The sequence below is a fragment of the Corvus kubaryi genome, unplaced genomic scaffold (assembly GCF_017639235.1).
Source record: "Corvus kubaryi isolate FWS band 111438036 unplaced genomic scaffold, C.kubaryi_AGA036_p1.0 36886, whole genome shotgun sequence".
In the NCBI taxonomy this organism is placed as follows: Eukaryota; Metazoa; Chordata; class Aves; order Passeriformes; family Corvidae; genus Corvus; species Corvus kubaryi.
The window spans coordinates 148,140-172,155 of NW_024580974.1; the positions used below are offsets into that span (position 1 = coordinate 148,140).

The 24,016-nt window shown below is 49.2% G+C and overlaps 1 protein-coding gene and 2 long non-coding RNA genes across 3 annotated transcripts; 2 read left to right on the forward strand and 1 right to left on the reverse strand.

Moving 5' to 3' along the window:
- Positions 1-1,438: 1,438 nt before the first annotated feature.
- On the reverse strand, positions 1,439-12,942 carry LOC121660743. The gene is made up of 2 exons (XR_006014753.1): positions 11,395-12,942; positions 1,439-2,371 (listed from the first exon to the last, which is right to left on the reverse strand). It is a non-coding gene; the product is annotated as an uncharacterized LOC121660743 (long non-coding RNA).
- Positions 7,176-11,853, forward strand: LOC121660744. Its single transcript, XR_006014754.1, has 2 exons — positions 7,176-9,535; positions 9,936-11,853. It is a non-coding gene; the product is annotated as an uncharacterized LOC121660744 (long non-coding RNA).
- Positions 12,943-13,009: 67 nt separating the features above from the next.
- Positions 13,010-19,670, forward strand: TALDO1 (transaldolase 1). The gene is made up of 8 exons (XM_042020193.1): positions 13,010-13,261; positions 15,368-15,491; positions 15,892-15,999; positions 16,564-16,695; positions 17,128-17,303; positions 17,441-17,638; positions 18,742-18,887; positions 19,407-19,670. The coding sequence occupies exons 1-8, from the start codon at positions 13,165-13,167 to the stop codon at positions 19,437-19,439; spliced, it is 1,014 nt and encodes a 337-aa protein (XP_041876127.1). The 5' UTR covers positions 13,010-13,164; the 3' UTR covers positions 19,440-19,670.
- The last annotated feature ends 4,346 nt before the right edge of the window (positions 19,671-24,016 follow it).

Here is a 24,016-nt window from a genome sequence, read left to right on the forward strand (position 1 = left end):
CCTCACCCGGGGAGCCCGGACAGGGAATTCCCGCCCGCACCGCGCTCGCAGTGAGCAAATGGCGAGGGAGGCGATTTCCGGGCATTAAATCCCCTCGGCCCCGCCCTCGCAGCCGCGCTGGGGCCCCGCGCACCTGAGCCGGGACCGGCACCGGCACCGCCCCTGAAGCCGCGCCCCGGCCCCGGCCCCCTCCGGGCCCCGCCTCACAGAGCCCCGGCCCGCCCGGCCCCAGAGCCCCGCCCTGCCCGGGATGGGGACGGGACCATCGCCCGCGGCCCCGCCCCTCCCACCTGGGCCGAGCCGGGGCTGCTCCCGGCACCGGCACCGGGGCTTCGGGTCCGGGTCCTGCCCTTGTCCGCCAGGGGCCCCGGGGCGGGGTTGGGGCTGGGCTGGGGACCGCGGTCCCCGCGGGCGGAGGAGTCGCTCCGGGACGGGCGCTGGGGCCGAGCCCGGCGCTGCCGCTCCTGCTCCGCTGCGGCCCCGCCGGGGCTCCGGGCGCGGCCCCGCCACGGCCCCGGAACCCTCCAAACCCCGCCGGTCCCCGCAGCGCCGGAGGAATTTTTTATACATCGCAGGCAGATAATTCTCGTAGAGAAACCCCAAAAATAAAAGATACGCGGTCGGGTAGGGGGGGTGGGGGGGGGGCAGGCAGTGTTCTGCTTTAAATTAAAACGTATTGGGAAAAAGAAATCTGTGGAACAGCTCATTTCCTTTCCTGGGCTGGCTTCTGTGTGATCGGCTGTGATTCCAGCTGCTCGCTGTGGGACGCTAAGGAAACGCCAGGTGCTGAGCACTACAGAAGATAATGGGAAATCTCTCTGGATCAGGCAGTGTCCCAGAAGTCTGGCAGTGCTCAGCATTCCTGGCTAGAATTTGGGGAGAGGGTCCCCTTCCATAGTGTCCCCATGGAGCTGACACTTCCCAGCATTCCTGGCTGGAATTTGGCGATCCCAGCACAGCCCCTCCATAGTGTCCCTGTGGACCTGGCACTGCCCACCATCCCTGACCAGGGTTTGGGGCTTCCAGCACAGCCCCCCCAGCACATCCCGCTGCTTCCTCAAGTCCCCTTTAACCAGGATCCTTTTTGGGGTGGGGGCACCCAAACCCAGCACAACTGGCTTTAATCCAGTTTGGGGGGATCTCCCCTCTCCCCTCCTCACCGAATTCCTGCTGCCAAAACCCAGCCTGAGGCTCAGCTCTCCATCCCCTCAATCTCTCCAAGGAATTGCACTTGGATTTCCCAGTCCAGCAGGGCAGCAATGCTGTTGTCCTCATTGTGTATCTTAATTGCAGAACTGCCTAAGAAATAATTGAAAGAAATTAAAAGAATGAAGAGAAAATAAAGAAGAGCTGCCAGCTCCAACCAAGGGGTGCTCAAGCCCCTTCTCAATGAGTTGCTTTAATTAACCAATGAAAATGAAGCAATTAAGATCACATCAACATGTTATTATTCTTTTTAATTGAGTTCTAGAGAAATATTGCAGAATATAAAAGAACCTTTTTAACCCCCAAAACTCTTCGAGGAGATCCACAGGGCAGGGCTGCACTGCACCCCCAAACTGAGGAGAACTGGGAGAAAAGACAAACCCAGACTGAGATTCCCAGGAGATTGGTGCAGCTTCTGCCAGCCAGAACAGCCCTTGTTCTGAAAACCCACCTGTGAATCCCAGGAACCTGGGCCATCATCAATGTCCTCAGGGGCCTTTTTATTTAAAGCAGATTTCCAGAGAGTATTAACGAACTACAGAAAATTAAACTGAAATGTAAAGGAACAGCTCCCCCAAGCCAGCAGGCTGCAGCATCCAAAAGAAAATGAACAGAAAGATTATGGATTGGGACCATCAGCAATCCCAGATCCCTCGTGTGGAATAGCACTCTGCTTTGGTTTATAAATCACCACTCCTCTTAGGGGACAAACCCTTCAGCTTTGCTTCCAATTCACCAAGTTCCCAACTGTGGCCACCGAGGTTCTGCTGCACCGTGTTCACAGTGGGATCCAGGAAAACACGCAGGGTATGGTCCTCTGGGAATGTTGCTGAGGAAGCCACTGACCTAATCTGTGCCTGCAGCCCAGAGGGAATCTCTTCCCAACAGCTCTGGCTGTGCTCGGTGTGTCCCGACGGTTCCCATGCTGACACACCACAGCTTCCTCTGCCCGCTGCCTTGGGAAGTATCCCTAAGGTGCCACCAAGAAAGGAGCTTCTTATGGGCACAGAGTCTTGGGCTTCAGGGGAAGAAAAGGAGCTTTCAGTCTTTAGCATCTCCCACTCCGTCAGCATTGATAGCAAACATGGCTTCAGCCTCGGGAAGACACGGAGAGTCATAGATTTTACAGATCCTGGTCTCACCTCGGCCTTTCCGCAGGTACAGCCTGACAGGGAGAGGGAAGGAATCAGGTCAGGATGGGCAGCGTGCTCCCAGAAAATCATCCTAATCCATAAGGGATTAAACAGAGCTGTATGAACTGCCTGAGATGTTCATTTCCCTGCGAACTGAGGGCTCAGGAGGGAAGCACAGGCCAGGATTCTTTCCTTGACTTGGCCATTGTGGCCAAGGCCTGGTACAGCAGGTGGATCTGGCAGTCGCTGTTAAAGCCCTGGCAGAGGCCACCTTGTCCAGGGCGTTGCTGCCAGAGGCCATTCCTACAAAAGCAGGGAAAATAAAGGGATGAACCTGGAGTTAGCCAGGAGCTTTGCCAAAAGACTGGAATAAAAATTCACACCCCCAGCAGAGATAAAAACAGAAAAAATGCAACCTGTGGTGATGAAAAGAGAACGGAATGATTTGAACTATTTTAAATGGATAAGAGGAAACGGCCTCATGTCATACCAGGGGAGGCTGAGGCTGGACATTGGGAAGTCTCCTAGTGGAAAGGCTGTCCAGCCCTAGTACAGCTGCCCAGGGCAGTGGTGGAGGCCCCATCCCTGGAGGGATTTAAAGCCGTGTGGATGTGGCACTTGGGGACATGGGACAGTGGTGGCCTCGGCAGCACCGGGCAACGGTTGGGCACCGTGATCTCCGAGGGCTCCTCCAACCTGAAGGATTCCATGATTCCAAGGACATTCTGTACACGGCCAGCACAGACACAGCTGTGCCTGCTGCAAACATCATTTCACTTCCTCTCCTTTGCTTGGCTGCCAAATATTCCCTGGCGACAGGGAACACAGGAGCAGTCCTTGCTGCAGGAGAAGCCAGCAGGGTTAGATCAAATTCCCCTCAGAAAGAGCTAACAGGATGCAGCCAGTCCTGTCCCCAGCTGCTTGGGAAGCTCCCAGTCCCTTCCAGTACCAAAAGAGAGGGAAATCACCTCATGCCAAGGGACAATGACACGAGAGCTGTGGGGAGAGAGCAGCAGGGACAGGAGAGGAATGGCAACACCAGAGGTTTCCAAAGGGAACACCTGCCAAATTAACCTCCACGGCCTGTGGAAAACGTTTTCCAACTGAGTTGTGAGTCCATCTATTCCTGTCTTCCACTCACAGACCTTTCAGCCACAGCCAGGAGCCGCTCTGGACGGAAGTTCCCCTCCATGTCCATGGACGTGGCTTTTCCCTTGCCAAAACCCAGTTCTTGCAGTAAATGAATCCCAAGCATTTGCTCCTCCATTCTGCCACAGTTCACCTCAAATACCACTGGATTTGGAGCCTTTCAGTGGCCAGGGCAGCTGCAGGTGCCACAGGCAAGACCTTGGTGGAGACTTCCCCTTGTCAGCAATTTGCCAAGGGGCCCTCAGAACACTTATCCTGTTGTTTTCATTCATGGAACTAGTAGGATTCTCAATCCTGCAAGAGGCAGAAGCAACAATAATCCTGGCCCTTCCTCACTAGGACTTTCAAAATAAGTCCAGGTTTTGTGTGTCTGTTCAAATTAGCTTCAAAGGCACTGATATAACAGATAGGGTATTCCACCCCTCCTGAAATTCATTGGGAATTAGAAACTGACACAAAATTAAAAGGAATTATTCCCTACTTTGCATGGAAATAGGTAACAGATCCACACTCCCAGAGCTTCGGGTCCCACCTTGGAATCTCATGAACACCTATGGACATGGACAGTGGCAGCGGGATGTTTGGCTATCCTGGAGACAACTCCCTGCCACCATTAATAACCACCAAGAGAAGATAAAGATCAGCCGAGGGATTATTCCCGTAAGCACTGCCTGCTCTTTAACCACGAGCAGCTCTGCAAGGAAAGGAATCCCAGGTGGTTTCCACCACGGGGCAGAAATACTGATTGACTTCATCAGTCCATCCATAGGTCTTGTTTCCCAACACCAGTCCACCAAAGTGACATTAAGGATCAGGTGCCAAAGATGCTGCATTGCGCTTTGGCTCTCCATATGTGTAGAGGTGTTGGAATCATGGAATTACAGAATGAATTGGGTGGGAAGGGACCTTAAAGATTATCCAGTTCCAACCCCCTGCCGTGGTCAGTGACACCTTCTGCTATCCCAAGTTGCTCCAAGCTCTGTCCAGCCTGGCCTTGAACACTGCCAGGGATCCAGGGGCAGCCACAGCTTCTCTGGGCACCCTGTGCCAGGGCCTCAGCACCCTCACAGGGAAGAATTTCTCCCCAATATCCCATCTAAACCCACCCTCTGGCAGTGGGAAGCCATTCCTCATTGTCCTGTCACTCCAGGCTCTTCCCCAAATCCCTCTCCAGCTCCTTTGAAGCCCCTTTAGGCACCAGAAAGTGCTTTAAGGGTTCTCCAGAGCCTTCTCTTCTCCAGGCTGAACATTCCCAGCTTTCCCAACCTGTCTGTGTAGTGCTCCAGCTCTTGGAGCACTTCCTGGCCCTTCCTGGCCTCCTCTGAGCTCCCTTGAGGATCTCTCCATCCATCCCAAAGCCACCACAGCTTGCAGAGTCAGAAGCTGCCTACAGGAGGAATCTGTCCTGAGGGAAGGCACACGCAGACCTTGCCCTGTTGGAAACACAGGGCCAGGGAAGAGCAGCCCGACCTCCCAGCGCTGCTGGAAAACATTTCAGCTGAGGAAGGAGCTTTGTTTCACTGGAGACAGCTTGGCTGTCTAAACCCCTTGGCTTTAGACACAACCAAAGGCAAACCCACTGATTAGAGGCTGAATAGAACAATATATTCCAGTCCTGCCCACCTCTCCCCCAGGGAACCAACAGGGCGCCGGATTCAGATAACTCTTCTTAATGAGATGGAATTCTAGAAAATGGGGAAAAACCCCTCCTCTTTCTTCAGAAGCCTTGGAAAGTCCACTTCCAAATGCAGAACCAGCCAGGCCACCCCTCTGCCTCAGGTTTTTTTCCAAGGGAAAGATGGCTCTTCCACCTTTTAACAGCCCCAACGCTCATTTTCCATCACCAGTTACTCCATGGTACAAAACTTTCATCAAGGCACTTTTAGTTCAGAGGCTCCATCAGCTTCCTTGTTTACATGAGCTCACACCTTGGAAATTGTTACATCTCCGAGTGCCATCAAACTCTTCCCAAATTCCACATGAGTCTTCTGCTGTGATTTGTCACAAAGTTTTCAGCTTCTAATTTTTCAAAATTGGAAGCCCAGACCAGCAAAGCCCTTGACCATCCACTGTTCTGTCACCAGCACTACTCTGGCAAAAAGCCTTCAAGCCAGGCTGTTTTTCCATGGCTTTCTGTTCTAGTCTTTATAAAGATTTATAAGCTTTATTACAAAAGAGTTCAAATCCACAGCAAAATACCTTAAATCCAATTGTATCAGCAAAATAACTTATTTTTCTCATTCACCCCATCACAGGTCCTGGTGGGACCATCAAGTGGTACAGATACAGTGTGGAGAAGGGAAAGAATTAGGATCATTTATCTTCTCCAATTCCAGTTTTCTCGGTGAGGTTGGGAAAAATAAGGAGAATACAGTTTACATGAGAAGATTGGAGTCTGTTTTTAGTCACGGGCAGACAACACAGGCAGGGAAACATTTCCACCTCTCTCAGCACAGGCAAACCATAAATACAGGATGGAATCTTGGAACAGAAATTATCAGGTGCCTTTTACCAAGGTGGCATTTCCCCAGACAGGAGCCAGTGTAAGCACAGCTCACAGGAGAGGAGAGGAAGATCTCCCTTCTCCTGGGACAGGTGTTGTACCTGTTTACCTGCCTTGCACACCCTCAACAGCAAATTTTCCTTATGGATAACATGTCAGAAAAAAAAAATTCCAAGTGAATTGTTCATTTGCCAGGATGACAGTCCTGGGACAGACATTTTTCCTGCTGTGCTCATGCTCTTTTCAGAGTAGTCTGAACAAGTTTTCCAGCCAGGAGACCCCATCTTAGCACAGCCACCCCTCAGTACTACATTTATTTACACCTTGGCTTTTGGCTGCAGAGAAGTGTCCTGAAAGCCCCAGGTTGGACCACAACCTTGAGCACAGCTCCCTTGAGCACAGTTCAGGTGCACACCATCCTCAAACTCCTCCCTCCTATCTCACCTTCTGGAATGCCACAAAAGAAGGAATTCCGACCTAACTGGGCCTTCACCCCCTCCCTGCCTTCAGGGCACTGCTGGGAAAGGGCAGCGCTCCCTTCCTGGCCTGCTGGATTCAGTTTGGCTGCTCCAAGCTCTCCTCGGCTGTGCAATTACAACTGGAATGTTCCACAGGGGTGTAACCAGACCAAGAGCTGTCCCAAAGCACGTGAGCTAAAGACAACGCTGCAACCACTGCTGTGGTATCCAACACGAAGTTAGTGGTTTCAACCTTCTTCTGATCCCCCAAACGCAGCTAATGAGGGCAGGAAAATGAATTTAAACATTTAAACTAAGCATAATGGGCTCATTTTTCAATGCCAGGTTTTACAGGTTCACAAAGAACTGAGTTTCCCCAGCACATGGATTTCAAACCACTGGCCAAACCCAGTAGGTCAGAAAGGGAAAAACGGAGTTGCTGGCAGTGCTGGAAGCACTGGTTACCCTGAGTTACACACAGCTTGACCTCAACTGGAGGAGAACCCGAGCCTCTGCTCATACCCACTGTGAATATGGCCTCAGGTATCTGTGCAGGTTACACTTCATAAGCAGAAAGATCCATGGAAAGTGCATTAAAATTGTTCCTACCTGTCCTTTCACAAGGCAAGACGGTTTTTCCATACAGCAAACCTTTTTTGAATTAAAAACATAACACTTCACTCAGCTGGAGAAGAAAAAGATGAGATCTGCTAAATTTCCCCTAAGCCAGGCAACACAAAACAAAACAAAACAAACAAAAAAAACTTTTCAGTTTGGGTCAAAAAGAACCTTTCATTCCACTTTTTCACCATTTTCAACAATCTACCATATTCATTTTGTCTCTCTTCAAACAAAAAGCCAATTCAACTTTGAAAACCGTATATTCTGGTGTCCCAAGCTAACACATAAATGCATTTCTCTTCCCCTGTGCCCAAATACATCTTAGAATAGAATCATCCAAACTCACTTTTCCTGGGAACCTCCAGAATTCTGTCAGTGGCTCAGCGTTGCCTGATGAAAACCCCACAGATTTCCAGTAGGTTCTGCCTGCTGGGATTTTCAATTCCCCTTCCCCCAATTCCTCCCTGCTCTGGCATCTGGGGCAGTTGTTTCCACTGGGCAGGACAGGGAGGGGTTCACACCTCATTTTTCCCGGGAGCTGCAGTCGGAGCCTTTGGATCCTGCTGTGCCAGCCCCCCCCAGGCCCTACACAGCAGCATTTCCTTCCACCCTTCCAGGAGCTGCCTCACAGCCCCCCTGGGAAGGCCCCATACCAAACCCCACAGCTTTGGTTTGCTTGCTTGTTCCCAAGGGATTTCACTGAAACAAGAGCTGAAAATCTTCCTCAGACAGAGGAAGAACATTTCAATGTGTCTAAGCAACCCCTCAGATCAATCCCTTTCTCTCCCTTCCTTCTGCCCATCTCCTGCCACACATGCAGCACTGGCCTGGCTGGTTCCTTCATGTGGTTCCACAGAATTCCCAGCCAAACAGGAGATCCACATCACTCCCTCACCCTGCACATGCTGTGGGGCTCACAGAGCAGGAGAGAGACCAGGGGCCCTGTTCTCCTCACCCCTTATCCCACCCTCTCCACTCCTGGAAGCAGGAGCCCTTTTGGGATGATGCAATGCAAGGACACGAATCTGTTTGTAACACCAAGTTATTCTCCACAGTCCTCAGCAGTTTCATGGGGAAAGCGATACTGGATGAAGTGTCACTGGAGTTTTCACAGAATCCCAGGATGGCCTGGGCTGGAAGGGACCTTCAAGCTCATCTCATCATGAGTGTATTGCTCACTCCCAGTTTGCACTTCCTGCTGCTTCTGTTCCGCTGCGGAGCAAAACCTGGAGCTCTGCGATCAGCAAATTAGCGACGAGAAGTAGCAGCGAGGACTGAGAAGATCTCAATCCCAAACCTCCAGTTGTAGATTCTCACAGAACTGTCCTTCCACATCAGGCAACAGCCAAGGCGTGATGGGAGGAAAACAAATAGCAACACAAGTGCACAGGAAAATGGAAATGTGGTTCTCAGGAACACAGAGTCCATCCCCCCAGCCTCTGCTGCCTCATGGGGGCTGGGATTTCCCCTCTTGCTGTGAAGTCTGCAGGGCAGTTCCCTTATTTCACCAACCCAAAGGGAACTAAATAACTCAAACCCAGGAAGATGACAAACTGAAGCAAAACCCCAACACTAACACCAGCCCTCGGGGAACGGGACCCTGTCCCTTGTCACCACTTGACAGCACTGCTGGGAACAAAGACTCTGCCAGATCAGGTTATACCTGGAGCAGGAGCTGGCAGGTGTTGAAGGGTTTTATGTCCTCTGAATGGGGCGAACAGGGTCAGTTAGAAACACGAGAAACAAGATTGGTTCCACTGTAAATTTGTTCACAAAACAGGTGAAAGTGAGGTTCTCTCACCAGTCACGCTGCAAGAAACCATAAAGCAGCTCTTTAGATCCCTCAGCTGGGATTCTGTGATTCCTCCTCTCCTTCATCCTGCAGAAGAACTGCAGAAGAACTGCAGAAATCCCAGTTTCTCCCAAAGAGAAGTGAGGTTTCAAAAGCTGAAGGGAGAGTCTTGACTTGGGGGCAAAGGGAGATTCCCCACTCTGCTCCAGGGCCCTCCAGCCTCCAAAACCATGGTGATCTCCCTGTGCACACTTTTACCTGATGGAATTCTGAAGGCCCAAATGTCATCACTCGCCCTATTGCTCCAACAGAGCACTTAAGCTCATTCCTTAAAACTAAAATACAAAAGTAAGCACTTTCCTGGGCTGTACTTAGAGAGTTAATAAAGATGCTGAGCCACATCCCCCTTTTCCTTACAATTTCCCCACAAACATATTTAATGGGATTTTTGACTGAAGACTTGATTTCATTCCATACTTGTTTCTACAGAATTTATTCACCAAATGGATGAGCTGAACAATGAGCTGCTAGAGAAGATCACAAACAATAAAATTCAGCCTCCCCACAGGAATTTCAAAGTGGAAAAGCCTCAGCAAGTTTTTGTGCCTCTCACCTTTGAATCCAGCACTGAAGAAGTCAAAGCCTGGCTGTAGACCAAGTCATTCAGCAAAGAGTAAGATTTGCTCTATCGCCACCTGAAATGCTCATCCTTCCCCGGAGAGGGAGCAGAGGAGGCTGCTGGCACCATCTCACCTGGGACAAGTCACTTGGATTTACCTACAGAGCCTGTGTCGCAAATTAGATCTCAATCTTATTCAATCCAGGCTCTATAACCAGGATGTTCAGAGCCCAAACTCACTCCCTTTTTCTCTTATATTTTCTTGGAGAAAAATAGTTAACTAACTAAACCCATGGCCTGAAATGCCACTGGAATTGCAGCTGCCACCTTGGCACAGCCCCAGGACCCTGTGATATGGTCCCACTGCAGCTCCCAGCCTCCCACCTCCAAGTCCTCACCTCTGGCACGAGGCCACATGCAGCACAACCATCATCTCCCCACTGTGTCTCCCCAGGACTGTGGAACATCTGGGCGTCCTCACCAGGGCTCAGCTCTTCTCCCTCAACAGAGCAGGTGTGGCACACAGCACAGCAGAGGCCAGCCCCAAGGTTTGGAGCCTGGACCACAGGAATAAGGCTTTAGAACCCTGCAATGGTTTGGGTTTAAGGGAAGGACATTAAAGCTCATCCTGTTCCACCCCCCTGCCATGGGCAGGAATGCCTGTCACAAGCCCAAGTTGTTCCAAATCCTGTCCAACCTGGCCTTGGACACTCCCAGGGATGGGGACTCACAACCTCTCTGGGCAACCTAAGGCAGCCCCATTTCCCTTTCCCCTTTCCATTTCCTCCTCAGTGCAGGTGTCCCCTGCAGCCCATGAGCACAGGCCTGGTGACAACTCCCTGTCCTCCTCTTGTCCCCCTCTGCCCCCTCGTTGGACAAGGCTAGAATGGCAACACACATTCCTTAAGTCTGGCTGCTTCCTTAAATCCATGGACCAGTTAGTGCTGTCTCTGAACAGCTGAAATGAGCTTTTGGTGCCTAGAAACGAGCAGGAGTGAGAAACGAAGGGATTTGAATCTGGAAATAGGTGAGTTCCACCTGCCCACTGCTCCTGACGCAGAGGCTGGGGCTCAGGGCAGCTGTGCAGCCTTTCCCTAGGGCACTGATCCTGCACTGGAATGCTGTGGTGTTGCCAAACCTGGCCTCAAACCAGCAGAAGATAAGCCCTGACCATTTACTCCCAACACAGGCACACCCAGAGCCCTTCCCAGGGGGCTGGTCACTCATCCCTACCTTCACGTTTTCACTGCAAAAAATCAGCTGAAATGATTCCCAAATAGCTGGAACCCCAAAGCACACTGGGAAAGGCAGGTTGAACACAAAATAAATGGCCACAAGAAAAAAAAACAGGGTGTTGCTCTTTACTTCCTGTTTTCCTTCATAAAGTTATGTGCATTTGTATATAACAATCTGTTAATAGGGGTGAGAAAAATGCCTCTCCCTAGAGGCAGAATTAAGTGATTATGCTTCCAAAATTTACTCACAATTTCAAAACTCAAGCAAGCAGTGTAGTTCCTGTCCATAGCAAGTTTGGCACATTGCATTTCTATCTCTATTTAATTAACAGACCAACCTGATTGCAAAACAGTGAAGCAAACACAGCCCCAGAGGTGCCCACAGCCCAGGGACGGTTGGGTTTTCTCTCTCAGCATATGCTGAGTCTTTGCCCAAATTTGTGCCTGTCCTTGCACATTTCATGGAAAAAGCTTTAAAACATCATCTGGGGAACTCATGTATAAATCTGAGAACACCAGAGCACCTCGGTTTTGGCTTTATTCTTAAGTGTCTCCAATGGATAATCTGTTTTCTTCATTTGAAACAGGACACTGCTGGCACCAGCAGAATTAGGGTGCAGGCAGGGGAGGATCCTGGGTTTAGTCACAGCCCTGCTGGGATCTGAGAAGGGCACTCACCTTGTCAGGGTGGGATGAAGAAGACAATCCTCCTGAGAAGCCCTGGCTCTGGATTAGGGTGGAGATTGGAGGCAGGATGGCAAGCACAGGAGGTGAAAAAGATTTTAAAATTAAAATAAAAACAAATATTGAGCTAGGAAACACACCACCTTCTATTCCTGGGGTGTAGAGGAAAGCAAATCACAGGGAATTACAGTTATCTGGGATTTTAACAAGAGTGTACATGACAGCTCTGTAAAGCCGGGAGCCACAGGAGCAGTTCCTAAAACAAATATCTCAGTAGACCTTATTGCAGAGGTCACTTTTACAAATTTCCATGTGACTGAGCTGTGCACCTGTTCTGTTTGTACTGCCTGCAGACACTGCTATAAAGTACTGTACATTGATGTAACTGCGCGAAGGAGACAATGATATAACCATGCACTGTACAAGATTTATTAAAATAGTTAAGTTATACTTGTAACTCCATCTCTGTCTCTTTCACTGGGTTTTCATAATGGTTTGTCACTGAGAGTCTCAGAAACTCAGCAGAATGTCTGAAACCACACATTTCCTTTTACTTTGGGGGACTGACATTCAACAGGAAGAATGTTATGGCCTGGATAGCTGTGTCTTAAAAACAGGGGGAGGTGAAAATCTGACACATGATAAGAATTAAATTCCAGAAAAGCTGTGAGCTGAACTCCGTTTCTTGCCAGTCTAGTGGAAGGTGTCCCTACCCGTGGCATGGGATGGAACTGGATGGTCTTTCAAGTCCCTTCCAACCCAGACCAGTCTGGGAATCTGTGATTCCATGACTCAAAAGGGAGGCTCTCCTATTCCTTGGCAAAGAAACCAGAGACACCCTGTTTCCTACACAGTCACAGAATTCAAGCAGGACTTAAACTCAATGCTTCTTTGCATTATCCTTTCTTGGGCTGGGCAAAGCATGAGAAGGTTGTACAAAAGCCCATTCTTGCCTATCAGGAAGGGGAACTTCTGTGGCAGCTGTCCCAAGTGGAGCAATACAGAAAGAGGAAACAGCATAACCCCGTAACTCAGCCTGTTACACGGATTCTCCGACAATTCCAGAGCCATCCTCTGTTTCAGAAGCACAACCACAGTTACGAGATCACCTCTACAGCCTAAATAAAGTTTAGGCGAACCAAGAGCCCAAAACACCTGCCTTTCTGTGTCGGGGGCTCTCTCAGCGGCTGGAGCTGTACCGCACAAGGCATTTCGAACCTTGCCACGACGGCAGGGCAGGGAGCACAGAGCGCTGGGCAGGGAGCACAGAGCGCTGAGCTCCGGCAGCGGGGCGGCTCCAAGCCTCCCCTTCAGGGCCTGCCCGCCGCCATCTTGCGGCGCCGGCGGCGCCCGGGCCCCGCGTAGCCATGAGGGACGGGTGGCTCGGGGGCGGGTCGGGCAACGTGCCGGGGGGTTCTGGGGACAGGAGGTTCCGGGGCCGGAAGATGCCGGGGCCGGAAGATGCCGGGGCGGGGAGACCCCAGGACACGCTCCGCTGGGGACAATGGCGGCGTCAAGGTCGCCAAGGCGACCCCCCGTCCCGACCCAGCCAATCGGAACCGCCCTCCCGCCCGCTGCCCCGCCTCGGCTCCTCCCGGCCGCGTCCGTCTCGTGCCCGCGCTCCTGATTGGCCGCTGCCGCCCAGCCGGGCTGGGATTGGCGACGGGCGGCAGGAGCGCGCGGGCCGCGGGTGCGCGCGCAGGCCGGTCCCCTCCGGGCACGTACCGTCCCTTATAGGTGCGCGAGTCCCCCGCAGCCGCGGACATGTCGGTGTCCCCCGTGAAGCGGCAGAAGATGGAGTCGGCGCTGGACCAGCTCAAGCACCACACCACGGTGGTGGCCGACACCGGGGATTTCAACGGTGAGAGGCGGCGCGAGGGGATCCTGTCACCGCATCTTCTCCTTAGCCCCCTCTCCCGCCCCCCTTAAGGGAGAGTGGGCGCGCCCGGCCGAAGGGGCGCGCGCTGGGGGGAGCGAACCACCCTGCGGCCGGAGGGAGGGCGGGAGGGACGGCGCTCGGCGGCGGCGCCTTGGTCTCCATCCCAGGGCAGATCCCGCCCCGCCAGGACATTTTCCAAACCCTCCCGTGATTTTCTCTCAGTTTGCCTTCGAGTGTGCCGTGACCACCGCATTCAGCTGTGCGTGCTGTCAGGAAGAAGTGCCAGACTCAAGCCAGGCTCTGCTGCTAATGAATTCGGGATTTCTTTCAGTGACCTGTCTAGATCTGGGACTTGTTTGGGGTTTTTTCCAAACTCAAGGCAAGGCAACCCGGTCCAGTGGAGGGTGTCGCTGCCCATGGCAGGGAGCGGAACTGAACAATCTTTAAGGTTGCTTCCAACCCAATCATTCCAGGATTGTGAAAAAATAATGTCAGAGTGCTTTTATTTTCATTTTCTCCTGAGAATAAGCCAGCACACTCCTTTCCGAGAAAGGGAGGTGGCCTTCGATTAGAAAGCCACTTGTTCCCAAGCTGTCACTGCCTGGCCCGGCACAGACACGGGGCCTGCTCGGTCTGTCAGAGCCAAGAATTCCCTCCCTGGGTGTCTCTGGGTTGTATAGACCAGTCCTTGAATCCTGTCCTGTTCTCGCCCAGGCCTGCAGTAATCCCTCCACTGCTTGCCTAATCCTGTTGGTGTAACAATAAACAATCCTAAATGGCCACTGTCAAATGTCTTAAGAATAGTAAACTTAAGGTGAAGAGAGCACAGGGGTGGCAACAGCTCAGACACAGGAAAAAAACACAGCCCCAGGATGGCCGAGGGGGTGTGTGTGTGCAGGCAGCAGTAAGGACTGTAGAATATCCCACAGGGATCATCGAGTCCAGCTTCTGGCCCTGCACAGGACATCCCCAAGTTGTTCTCTGGGCTGCTCCTATCACCTGGGGGTCATTCTTAGGAGTCCAGACAAGGCAAGAGCCTTACCTGGCAGGTTAAACCCTGGTAGAGGTGAAGGTGGTTGTTGCTGCTGGTGGTTCCCAGTGGTGTTGGTAGATCAAGGTGTTGGTATAGAACCGAGTTTCATTGATGTGCTGCTCTGCTTTAAGCAGTACCCGTGTGAACTGAAGTTCTGAAGGACCTGTTTGTATGGAGTGGACCTCTCTCCTGGATCCTGATCATTGCCTGGGAGGGATCTATGGAAAAACAATGCTTATTTTCAGTACAGTTGCACTCTCTCACTTGGGGTTTCATCCCTGTGCAGAAAATGCTGAGGAGAAGGGGCTGGTAATACGTATTTTGTTATTTTTTTGACATTTTAACTGCATTGTTGAAACTGCTGAGGGGCCTGCAGAGGCTCTGCACTGTTTGCCCAGTCGGGCCCTGGTGCCAGGCTGTGATTACAGCTGGATAATATGTGTCACAGCCTGCTGGAGCAAATGCCTGGCATCACCTGAAACAGGCGTAGTCCAGGGCTTAGGGTAAGACCAAGACTCAAGTGTCCTCCTGGTGGGACCAGGAAATTACAAAAGCAGATACTGAGAAACTGCATCTCTTTGGAAACGGTTTACAAAGCAGTAAGAAAAGGTGCTGGAGCCTCACAGGTGAATTCACCTGTCCCATCAGTTGGACACAAACAAAAGCCCGAATTTCTGACTGCTTGAGGGGAAGGTCCCTAAAGATAGGGACTTCAAGGTTCTTTATTCCCCTCTGTGATTCCTGGAGCTCAGTTATGCTGGTTGGGGATGAAGTTTGGAAATTAGTACTACTTCTCTTCATCCATCATTTCTACAGGTTTATACTTTTGGGCAATTTCTGTAGTTTATAAACTTTAAAGTTTGCTGTATCTTGTGACAGCAGCCCAGTTGTTCTGTACTGTGGCACAAACCAGCCTTCAGGCAGGGTTTAAACACCACTCAGCGCTGTTGTGCTCCATCAGTAACAAGTGTTTACATTCTCACCTGGTTGAGCAAAATGCTTCTGATTTCTCAGGCTGGCTGGCTGTTTCCAACAGGTTGGTTTTCTTTCCTTAGCCATCGATGAGTACAAGCCCCTGGATGCCACCACAAATCCCTCCCTGATCCTCACTGCAGCTCAGATGCCAGCATACCAGAATCTTGTGGATGATGCTGTTGCCTACGGGAAGAAGCTTGGTGGGTAAGTAAAGAGGGTTTTAATCTCAGCAGACCTATATTTAAAATGCCTTAATTATATACAAGCAACATACTGGGGTTTCCCCCTCATGTACTTGTGGGTTTGTCTCCTGCCCCAAAAGGCCTCAACACTTCAAGAAAAATTCCTTACGCCTATTCCAGATGTGCTTTTAAGAAGTGCATCCCCATTTCCCAGCTCACACCTGGCCCTCCTTGCTCAGGAAAACAGCATTGCAGGAAAGAGTGTCCAAAGGCTAATCCTGCTGGCAGGACAGAAGTGGCTCATTTGAACTCTGGAATTTAATGTTAAATGGTCTGTGAAATCTGATCTTCAAATCCACGGCGAAGTGTAAACTCACTTTTTTTTTACCCCCATAAATGCTTTTGCTCTTTGTGGTTTTCAGGTCAGAAGAGGAGCAGATCAAAAATGCTTCTGACAAGCTTTTTGTATTATTTGGAGCTGAAATCCTGAAGAGGATACCTGGCCGTGTGTCCACAGAAGTAGATGCAAGGTTGGCTCTTTTCCCTCTGGGTTACCCTGGATAAATTTGTACATACAAAAAGAGACCTGATGTGAGCTGGAGAAAGATTACTTGCCTAGAAGACCAGCAGGACTTATATTGTTAATATTTAAGAGTGTGGATTTCCCTTAGCTTGACTAGAACTCTGTAACAAAAACAAGCAGCACTGACCTTGGGTTTTCATAATCTTCCTGCTGCTTCTTAAGCAAGGGAAACCTCACACTTCCAGTCATAGTTTCGCTCGTTCTCTTCTATGTGATAATAGCTGTTCAATTTAGCAAGGGATCTGTTTGAACAGTTTATTTCAAGACTTGCACAGGACTTGGTGTTAAATTGCTCAGTGCCAATTTTTGTTAATGCTCAGCTTCTGAATTTATTATAAGAAACTTCCTTCTCAAAGGGCTGACCATCCAGGAGGGATCTGAGAACACAAACCTGCTGTTGGCATGTAAATGCTGATAAAACAGTACAGTGTTTCCCATGGGGCCCTCGGGGAGAGAATTAAAAAAAAAAACAAACCAATCAGTTTTAAACAGTGCTGCTCTTGCCTCAAAGGTTGTCCTTTGATAAGGAAGGAATGATTCAAAGGGCCAGGCGCCTCATCGACCTCTACAAGGAAGTAGGAGTTGGTAAAGATCGGATTCTCATCAAGCTCTCTTCAACGTGGGAAGGAATCCAGGCTGGCAGGTAAGGCTGTGTGTGCCTGGCGTGCTGATTCATGGCATGCTCCTGCCTGTCCACAGCCACTGACATTGCATTCTGTACTTGAATATAAACAGCAGTGCTGAAAGCACAGCATGAGGAAGTCTGTCATGAGCACGGAAGGTGCTCTCCCACAGCTTGCTGTTGAAATAGGGAAAGTTTCTTCATACAAGGGCCAGGCCACAGTTTCCTGAAATACCCTGCTAAGCTGGCTGCATTTGGCTGGAGGAACAGCATTAATAAAGCAGTTTGGCAGCACAAAACATTTGCTGTTAGATGACAACTTTAAAGCTTACCAAGTATGCCCCCTTCCTAAATTAACTTAAGGAGTTCAGTAGTTTGAACGTAGCAGCTCATTCCTGAATATGAATTCTGTAGGTGAGCAAAGTGCTGTTCTAAGCCAGCCTGTGTCTGCAGGGTTCTGGAGGCCGAGTATGGGATTCACTGCAACATGACCTTGCTGTTCTCCTTTGCTCAGGCTGTTGCCTGTGCTGAAGCTGGAGTTACTCTGATTTCCCCGTTTGTGGGACGGATCCTGGACTGGTATGTTGCAAATGGAGACAAGAAAACCTATGAGCCTTCAGAGGATCCAGGTGAGCAACACTGCTGAGAAAAACAACAGCTGCTCATTCAAACAGTTTACTTGTAAAAGCCCTCTTATGGCAAAATGCCGGGTTTGAGCATGTTCTAAATAATCACTTACAGTAAAGTTGCTGGTTTCTGCTTGTAGGAGTGAAGAGTGTCACCAAGATCTATAACTACTACAAAAAGTTTGGCTACAAAACCATCGTGATGGGTGCATCGTTTCGCAACACGGGCCAGATCAAAGCGCTCACAGGCTGTGACTATCTCACCATTTCACCCAAGCTCCTGGCAGAGCTCAGCAAAGAGCACGTCAAGTTAACTCCCACACTCAGTGTCAAAGAGGGTGAGTCCACTCCTGGGGGTTTGTTCAGTCTTCCCTTCTTCTGCAGTGCTGAATCTGGGGTTCTGGTCAGTGCTGTAGTGCTTGCTGCCATCCTGCTTTAGGGATAAATCCAGTTTCCTAGAGGAAATACTATAGCCTCATTACAGTATCGCTGCTACAATTGCTGACACACTGAGCACTAATTGGATTACAATGGGTTTGGAGTGTGTGTCCATACTCTGCACCTCTCCCCGCGGGACAGGGAGAGAAGAGGAAAGTTAATGTGCACATGCTCAGGATGAAATTTCACTGAACAGTAGCAAAGATGCCAAACTTGGTTTCATCTTAATCTCTAGACATGCCCAGAGGTGTTTTCCCTCCAGAAATTAGAAACAAATCATACACAAGACCGAGTGATTTGATCTGGTGACACTGTGCCACAATGGCTTGGAATCCTTGTTCCCATTGCACTTCAAGGCCAGGTTGGATGGGGCTTGGAGCAATCTGGGATAGTGGAAGGTGTCCCTGCTCATGGCTGGGCAGTGGAACTGAATGGAGTGTAAGGCTCCTTTCCACCCAAGTCATTCCAGGATTCTGTGATAGTGTCCCTTTCCTGCAGCCTCATTAAAATGCTGGTTTACATCTCAGAAAGCAGCTCTGTGCCATGGGTTGCTGCCCACAGGCTGCTGCTGGCCTGGGAGCCTGCTATCAAAATGAGCTTTTGTTAGTTCTTGCCAAATGATCAAAGCCCTGATTGTTCAGAATATTTGCTTAGAATGTCTCACTGCTGCAGGGTGGTTGCACAATTCCTTAGAATAGGCCTGGAAGTGCTGTGCCATTCAGCAGCAGGTACAAGATATTGACACACACAAACACTGTGCATTAAGATAAACTGATTTATTAGGCTACCTTTTCCTTTTTCCTCTTTGTTCTCCTCCAGCCAGATCAGGAGCACTTTCAATCTCACATCCCAGATTGTGCTCCTGAAGCAAGTCATACTGAAAGTATTTAAAATTTTTCCAACACCTAGAAATGGTTAGAACTCAAGACAATTTTAGGAAGTCTAAATTTTATAAGAGTCTGATCACCTGGTTTTTGTTTCTTTTTCTACTTCTCCTGCACAGCTCAGGCATGCAATCTTGAGAAGATCCACCTGGATGAGAAGGCATTCCGCTGGCACCACAACGAAGACCAAATGGCTGTGGAAAAGCTGTCTGATGGGATCAGGAGATTTGCTGCAGATGCAGTTAAGCTGGAGAGGATGTTAAAGGTAGATGTTGTATCACGCTCCTTCCATGTACTGCAGCCAGCCTGGTGTGGCTAAGGATTGAACGAGTCTGGTCAGGTTTTTGGACAGGTTATGTGGGACAAGCCACCTAAATTCAGTGAACTTGGTAAGCTTCACTGCATGCCAAGAAAGAATTCCTGCCATGGGTGGGCCACACCTGCAGTTTGAGGCCCCAGGATTGGCAGCTCATCAGGATAACTGTCAAAGTGAGAAGTCCCTTAAATCTGATTCTGAGCTGTCAGCAGCAGTACAGGACACAAATAATCTGCAGGTAGTGAGCTGGAAATAAATCATGTTTGTACTTGGAGGCACTAAGAAAGAGCAGGTATGCTGTCAAAGTCTTCTGTCAGATTGTGGAGAGGCTTTCATGTGGGATTCATCAAACCGTGTTTTTTGGGGTAGAAACATTCAGTGTACCTGATCTAGGCACTTGGTGACTGGCAACTCCTTGCAGCATTCCCAAACTCTTACTCAGCCATGCTTTTTCTATTCTTTTTCTAGGAGCGAATGTTCAGCACTGAAAATGGAAAGTAAAAAAAGACAAAACAATAATCAGCATTTCCCTGAGTGCTCCAGGCTGAGTTGGATCACCTGAGGTTCAGTGGATGTACAAATGTCTTACCTGTAAAAGTATCATGCTGTGTGTGGATAGATTTCTGTATCATGCTTTTTTTTTTTTATCAATTTGCAAAGGGACAAATGGAATTTCAAATTTTTGTGGCACTTTTGTCAATACATGCAAATTAAAACCGATTTGCCCTGTAATATGGTCAATTCACTGCTGCAGGAGACACCTGATAGGATTTAAGTTCTTTGTATTAAATTCCTAATTAAGCTTACAGTCCCAATACATTTAAGAAAACAGTTTTTAATTTCAGGTTGTTTTAAAGAGCAAATACAGTTTTCACAAGCCCCTCTTGGTACAAAACCCACAAGTACTCCTGTGAGACACATATATATGTCAAAATATATATACATATATGTGTGTATGTATCTTACTAGTTTATATAGACCCAGTTCTATGAAGAGTAGACAAGAAAAAGTGATAGGACAAGAAGGAAACAGCCTCAAGTTGTGCCAGGGAAGGTTTAGATTGGATATTAGGGAACATTTATTCACTGAAAGGGGCTGTCCAACCTGGCACAGCTGCCCAGGGCAGTGGCTGAGTCCCCATCCCTGGAGGGATATAAAAGCCACGTGGATGTGGCACCTGAGGACATGAGATAGTGGTGGCCTTGGCAGTGCTGGGGGAATGGCTGGACTTCATGGTCTCAGCAGTCCTTTCCAACCTCAGTGATTCATTCCTTGATTTTAAGAGATCCCTGCTTGTATGTGGACACAATTTGCTGTTTCCTGACAAAGTTGCCTGAACTTAAAGAAAAGGGAGAAAAGGCAGCAGTGCAGCTCCAGCACTGATAGACATGTGCTCTGTCCAGACCAAGGGAGCCACTGATCCCTCACGCCAGTGTGACACAGCAGCTCTGCTGTCAGCACATCCAGAACAACCTGGGAGCTGCTGTTCCAGCCAAAGGGACAGCCAGCTACAATCAGACACAGACAGCTGGTGCTGCACTCCCAGCCTGCCCTGGGAATCCTGCCAGTCTACCAGAGGGAGGTGAAGTCTCCAGGGGCCTCATCCAGACCCTCTGTCCTACAGGTGTTGGTGAGGGGGGAAGCAGAGCAGGCAGAAAGCAGGCTGCCCAAAGGGAGGTGACCTTTTATCCTCAAAGTCAAGCCAGCACTAAAACCTTGACCCTGCCCCTCCCTACAGCCATCAGACCCTCCACTGCACATCCCTTCTTAATTTAACCTATTTGGCATTTTTCACTCTTACTAAACTGAGTATTCCTACAGAGATCTCTAGAATGGTTTGGGTTGGAAGGGGACCTTGAAGACCATCCCCTTGCACTCCTCTGGCATGGGCAGGGACACCTGCCCCTAGAGCAGGTTGCTGTGCTGTAACACCACACACTGCACCCACCAGGTCAGGGTGGGAATTCGGGCACACAGAATGTGGGGACTTGCTGCTGTCAAACTGGCTGGTCAGAGGCTTGGAGCCTTTGGAATAAATGCCCCTTTTTCCCCGAGTGAGGCAAGAACCTTCACACGCGTGGAATCTGTCCCCTCACATAGCTGAGACACAGCTGGGTCAGTAACACTGGAGCTTAAATGAAACTCTGAAGCGTTTCAGAAGGTGCTCAAGAGAGAAAAAAATACTGCTGTGAAAGGGGTAAGAGGCAGGAAAAGGTGCCTGAGTAACAGTTAAGTTACAATAATAAATTATGCCTTCTCCACTTACCTACAGACACCTCTCAAGAGCTGAGGGGGCTGCAGGCAAACAAGTTATGCTTAAAATGTTTGGTCACAGGGTCCCTTACCTGCTGTGGTGGCAGCTGTGTTTCCTCCTAAGCACTGGGGTTCCTTCTCTGCAGCACAGCTGGATGTTGTGAGGTGCCTGACAACCGTGGCTAAGCCACAAAGTCCACATCCTTCCTGAAATGGTGAAAAAAAAAAACAAGCACCACATAAACCTTCAGCCTGTACAGCTCCTTAGTCAGTCACACGAAGTCCATTTACTCCTAGCTCTTCCTCAACTTCCCCTCTCTTCAGCAGATGGAGAGCTCTCTCCCAGGGCCCTTGTCTGTGCCCCGCTTACAAACTCCTTCTGGGATTTCCCAGATCTCCATACCTCCTCAGATTAAGAAATCAGGAGATATCTCTTGCCTCCCAGCAAGGTCTGTAGCTCTTACAGGCACAAGGACAGGACTGAGGAATTAGGGGCAGATGTAAAGTGTATGTGTGGAGAAATCCCAAAGAATACATACATAAACTTTAAAGCATCGATTTAAAAATGACAGCACCTTTCCCAACGTTTCCTTGTGGTGGCTTCTCTCTGATTCCAACATCCAGCAAACACACAAAGCTTGGAGTGGGGTTGGAAGTTTTTCCTTCCTCCTCCAGCCATGCCTTGCATCCCATCACACGCTGTGCTAAGGGAGACATGCTGCTGCTCCCAGCACCTCCTCCATTCTTGAAACAGGAGGTACAGGAGAGCAGAGCTGTTGGAAGAACAGACACACTGAGTGCATCCATTTATATTCATCCTCCCAACATGGAATTTAATTTGAGTCCTTAGATTCACTGGTTACGTCTATCCAATACAGCCATCAGAGGCCAGTACAGATGCCACCAAACCATTCCCTTTGAAATTTTAAAGTAAATAAGGACCAGAGAGCCACTTCCATCTCTTCTGGCCCTTGTCTGAATGCACACAAGATGAATAAAGCAGCAGGTTCCATTTTTAAAAACAATTTTAAGGTTTATTTTACAAGATTATACTCTGGAAGCTCCAAGAAAAGAATCTTCTTAATTAAATATTAAATACACTGATGGAATGCTAGTATGACCAACAACCATCAGCTGCAGACAGGGCCAGAGTTCAAACATCTTGTCAGGATCCCCAAAAACATGAAAATTGAGATCATGCCCACAGGCAGGTCTTGGGGCCCTGTTTTCCAGAGTTAAGCAGTTTCCCAACTGCTGCACCAGCACCCCTCTTCCCAGCTTGGCTGTAAACCTGCCAGGAAATGCTCCCATACCTTAGGGATGGTGGGCTGTCCTCTTGGTGAAGAAATCCTTTGTGGGGTACAAGACAGCAGTGCCCTTTTACAGCTGTGAGCCAACATCTGAGAAAACTCCTTATCCATTTGGATTCATCCTGCTCCACCTACTGCAGAGGCACTCTGATGCTTCTAGCAGGTACCTCCATATCTGCCTGTAAAAATACCAGAGAAAAAAAGAGGATATGGTCCCAGCTATTAAGAGAAGATGTAACAATGTGAGTCCCAAATAAATAAAAAGCCCTAGAAAATAAAACCAAACCCCCACCCAAATAAACAAAACAATGAAACCTACCAGCTGGATGTCACCAGGAACAGATTTCCAAGGAAACAAGCCTGGCTGGTAACATTCCTAGGACCAAAGCACCAAGCACTGCACACTGCAATGCTGAAACAATCAAGGTTTGTGTGGGATGAAAATCTCCCAAATTTGAAGGCTTTCAGTTCTTTGGGAAGCAGTTTCTGCCCTGGAGACAAAAAACCCTCAGTATAAACACCACTGCTTGGATGCCTGGGATGGGATACTTCACAGGGTTCCTCAGCTGGACCAGGCACAAGGTACAGAAGATACAAACCCAAGTTCTTCCCATGGGAAGTTTAAAATGGAAGAACTATGAAAAAATCCTTGCTCTTTGTGTAATGCCACTTCATGATTTCGGTTGATGTAAATACCTTCTAGGTAAAAGAAAAGAAAATAACAAACTATCATGTTTTACATTTGTAGAACAAAATTAACACAGAAAATAAAGAGAATAAAACTTTCCTGAACATACCTGGACAACGTTCAACAGCTTCGTGTTTTCTATGTTCATTTCATCTTCTTTTCCCACAGTTTTTGAACAATTATTTCCAAACCCTGGCTAAAATTGGTCATACTGTAACAAGAACTTAAGAGCTATCATCACTAATGGCCTCAAGTTGTGCCCGGGGAAGTTTAGGTTGGATATTAGGGAAAAATTCTTCACGGAAATGGATGTCAAGCACTGGAACAGGCTGCCCAGGGCAGTGGTGGAGTCACCATCCCGGGAAGTGTTCAGAAAACACATGGATGTGACACCTGAGGGTGAGTGGTGAACATGGTGGTGGTGCTGCACTGATGCTTGGACTTCATCTTAAAAGCTCTTTTCTAACCTAAATTCCATGATTCTATGACTCAGATGGCTCCCAGTTTGTCAGCATGACTTGTGAAGGTGACACAATCCAGCCCACCACATCCAGATCCCACTCAAAAAGCTGTCGGCCCACACCTGCACACATCACCTCTCCAGCCACTTGCTCATGGACCACACAACTCTTACCCCAATTTTCCCAAGAGCAACTTCATGGCTGAGGAGATAAAATGGGGTGTGTGATGGGAAAGAGTGAAAACACACACAGGAGCTCATCTTTTTTCTGCTCTCGTATGGGAGGAAAAAGGAAGCACCATCAAGTCCCCAGGCAGTGTGCTTTGTCCAACTGTTTGCTTCCCAACAGAGGTACAAGCAGAGCAAT

Bases quoted from the DNA above. Each gene is read 5' to 3' on its own strand.
- TALDO1 (XM_042020193.1), top strand. From the start codon at position 13,165: ATGTCGGTGTCCCCCGTGAAGCGGCAGAAGATGGAGTCGGCGCTGGAC. The intron at 13,262-15,367 runs GTGAGAGGCGGC...TTCTTTCCTTAG, and splicing joins CGACACCGGGGATTTCAACG to CCATCGATGAGTACAAGCCC. The intron at 16,696-17,127 runs GTAAGGCTGTGT...CTGTGTCTGCAG, and splicing joins GAAGGAATCCAGGCTGGCAG to GGTTCTGGAGGCCGAGTATG.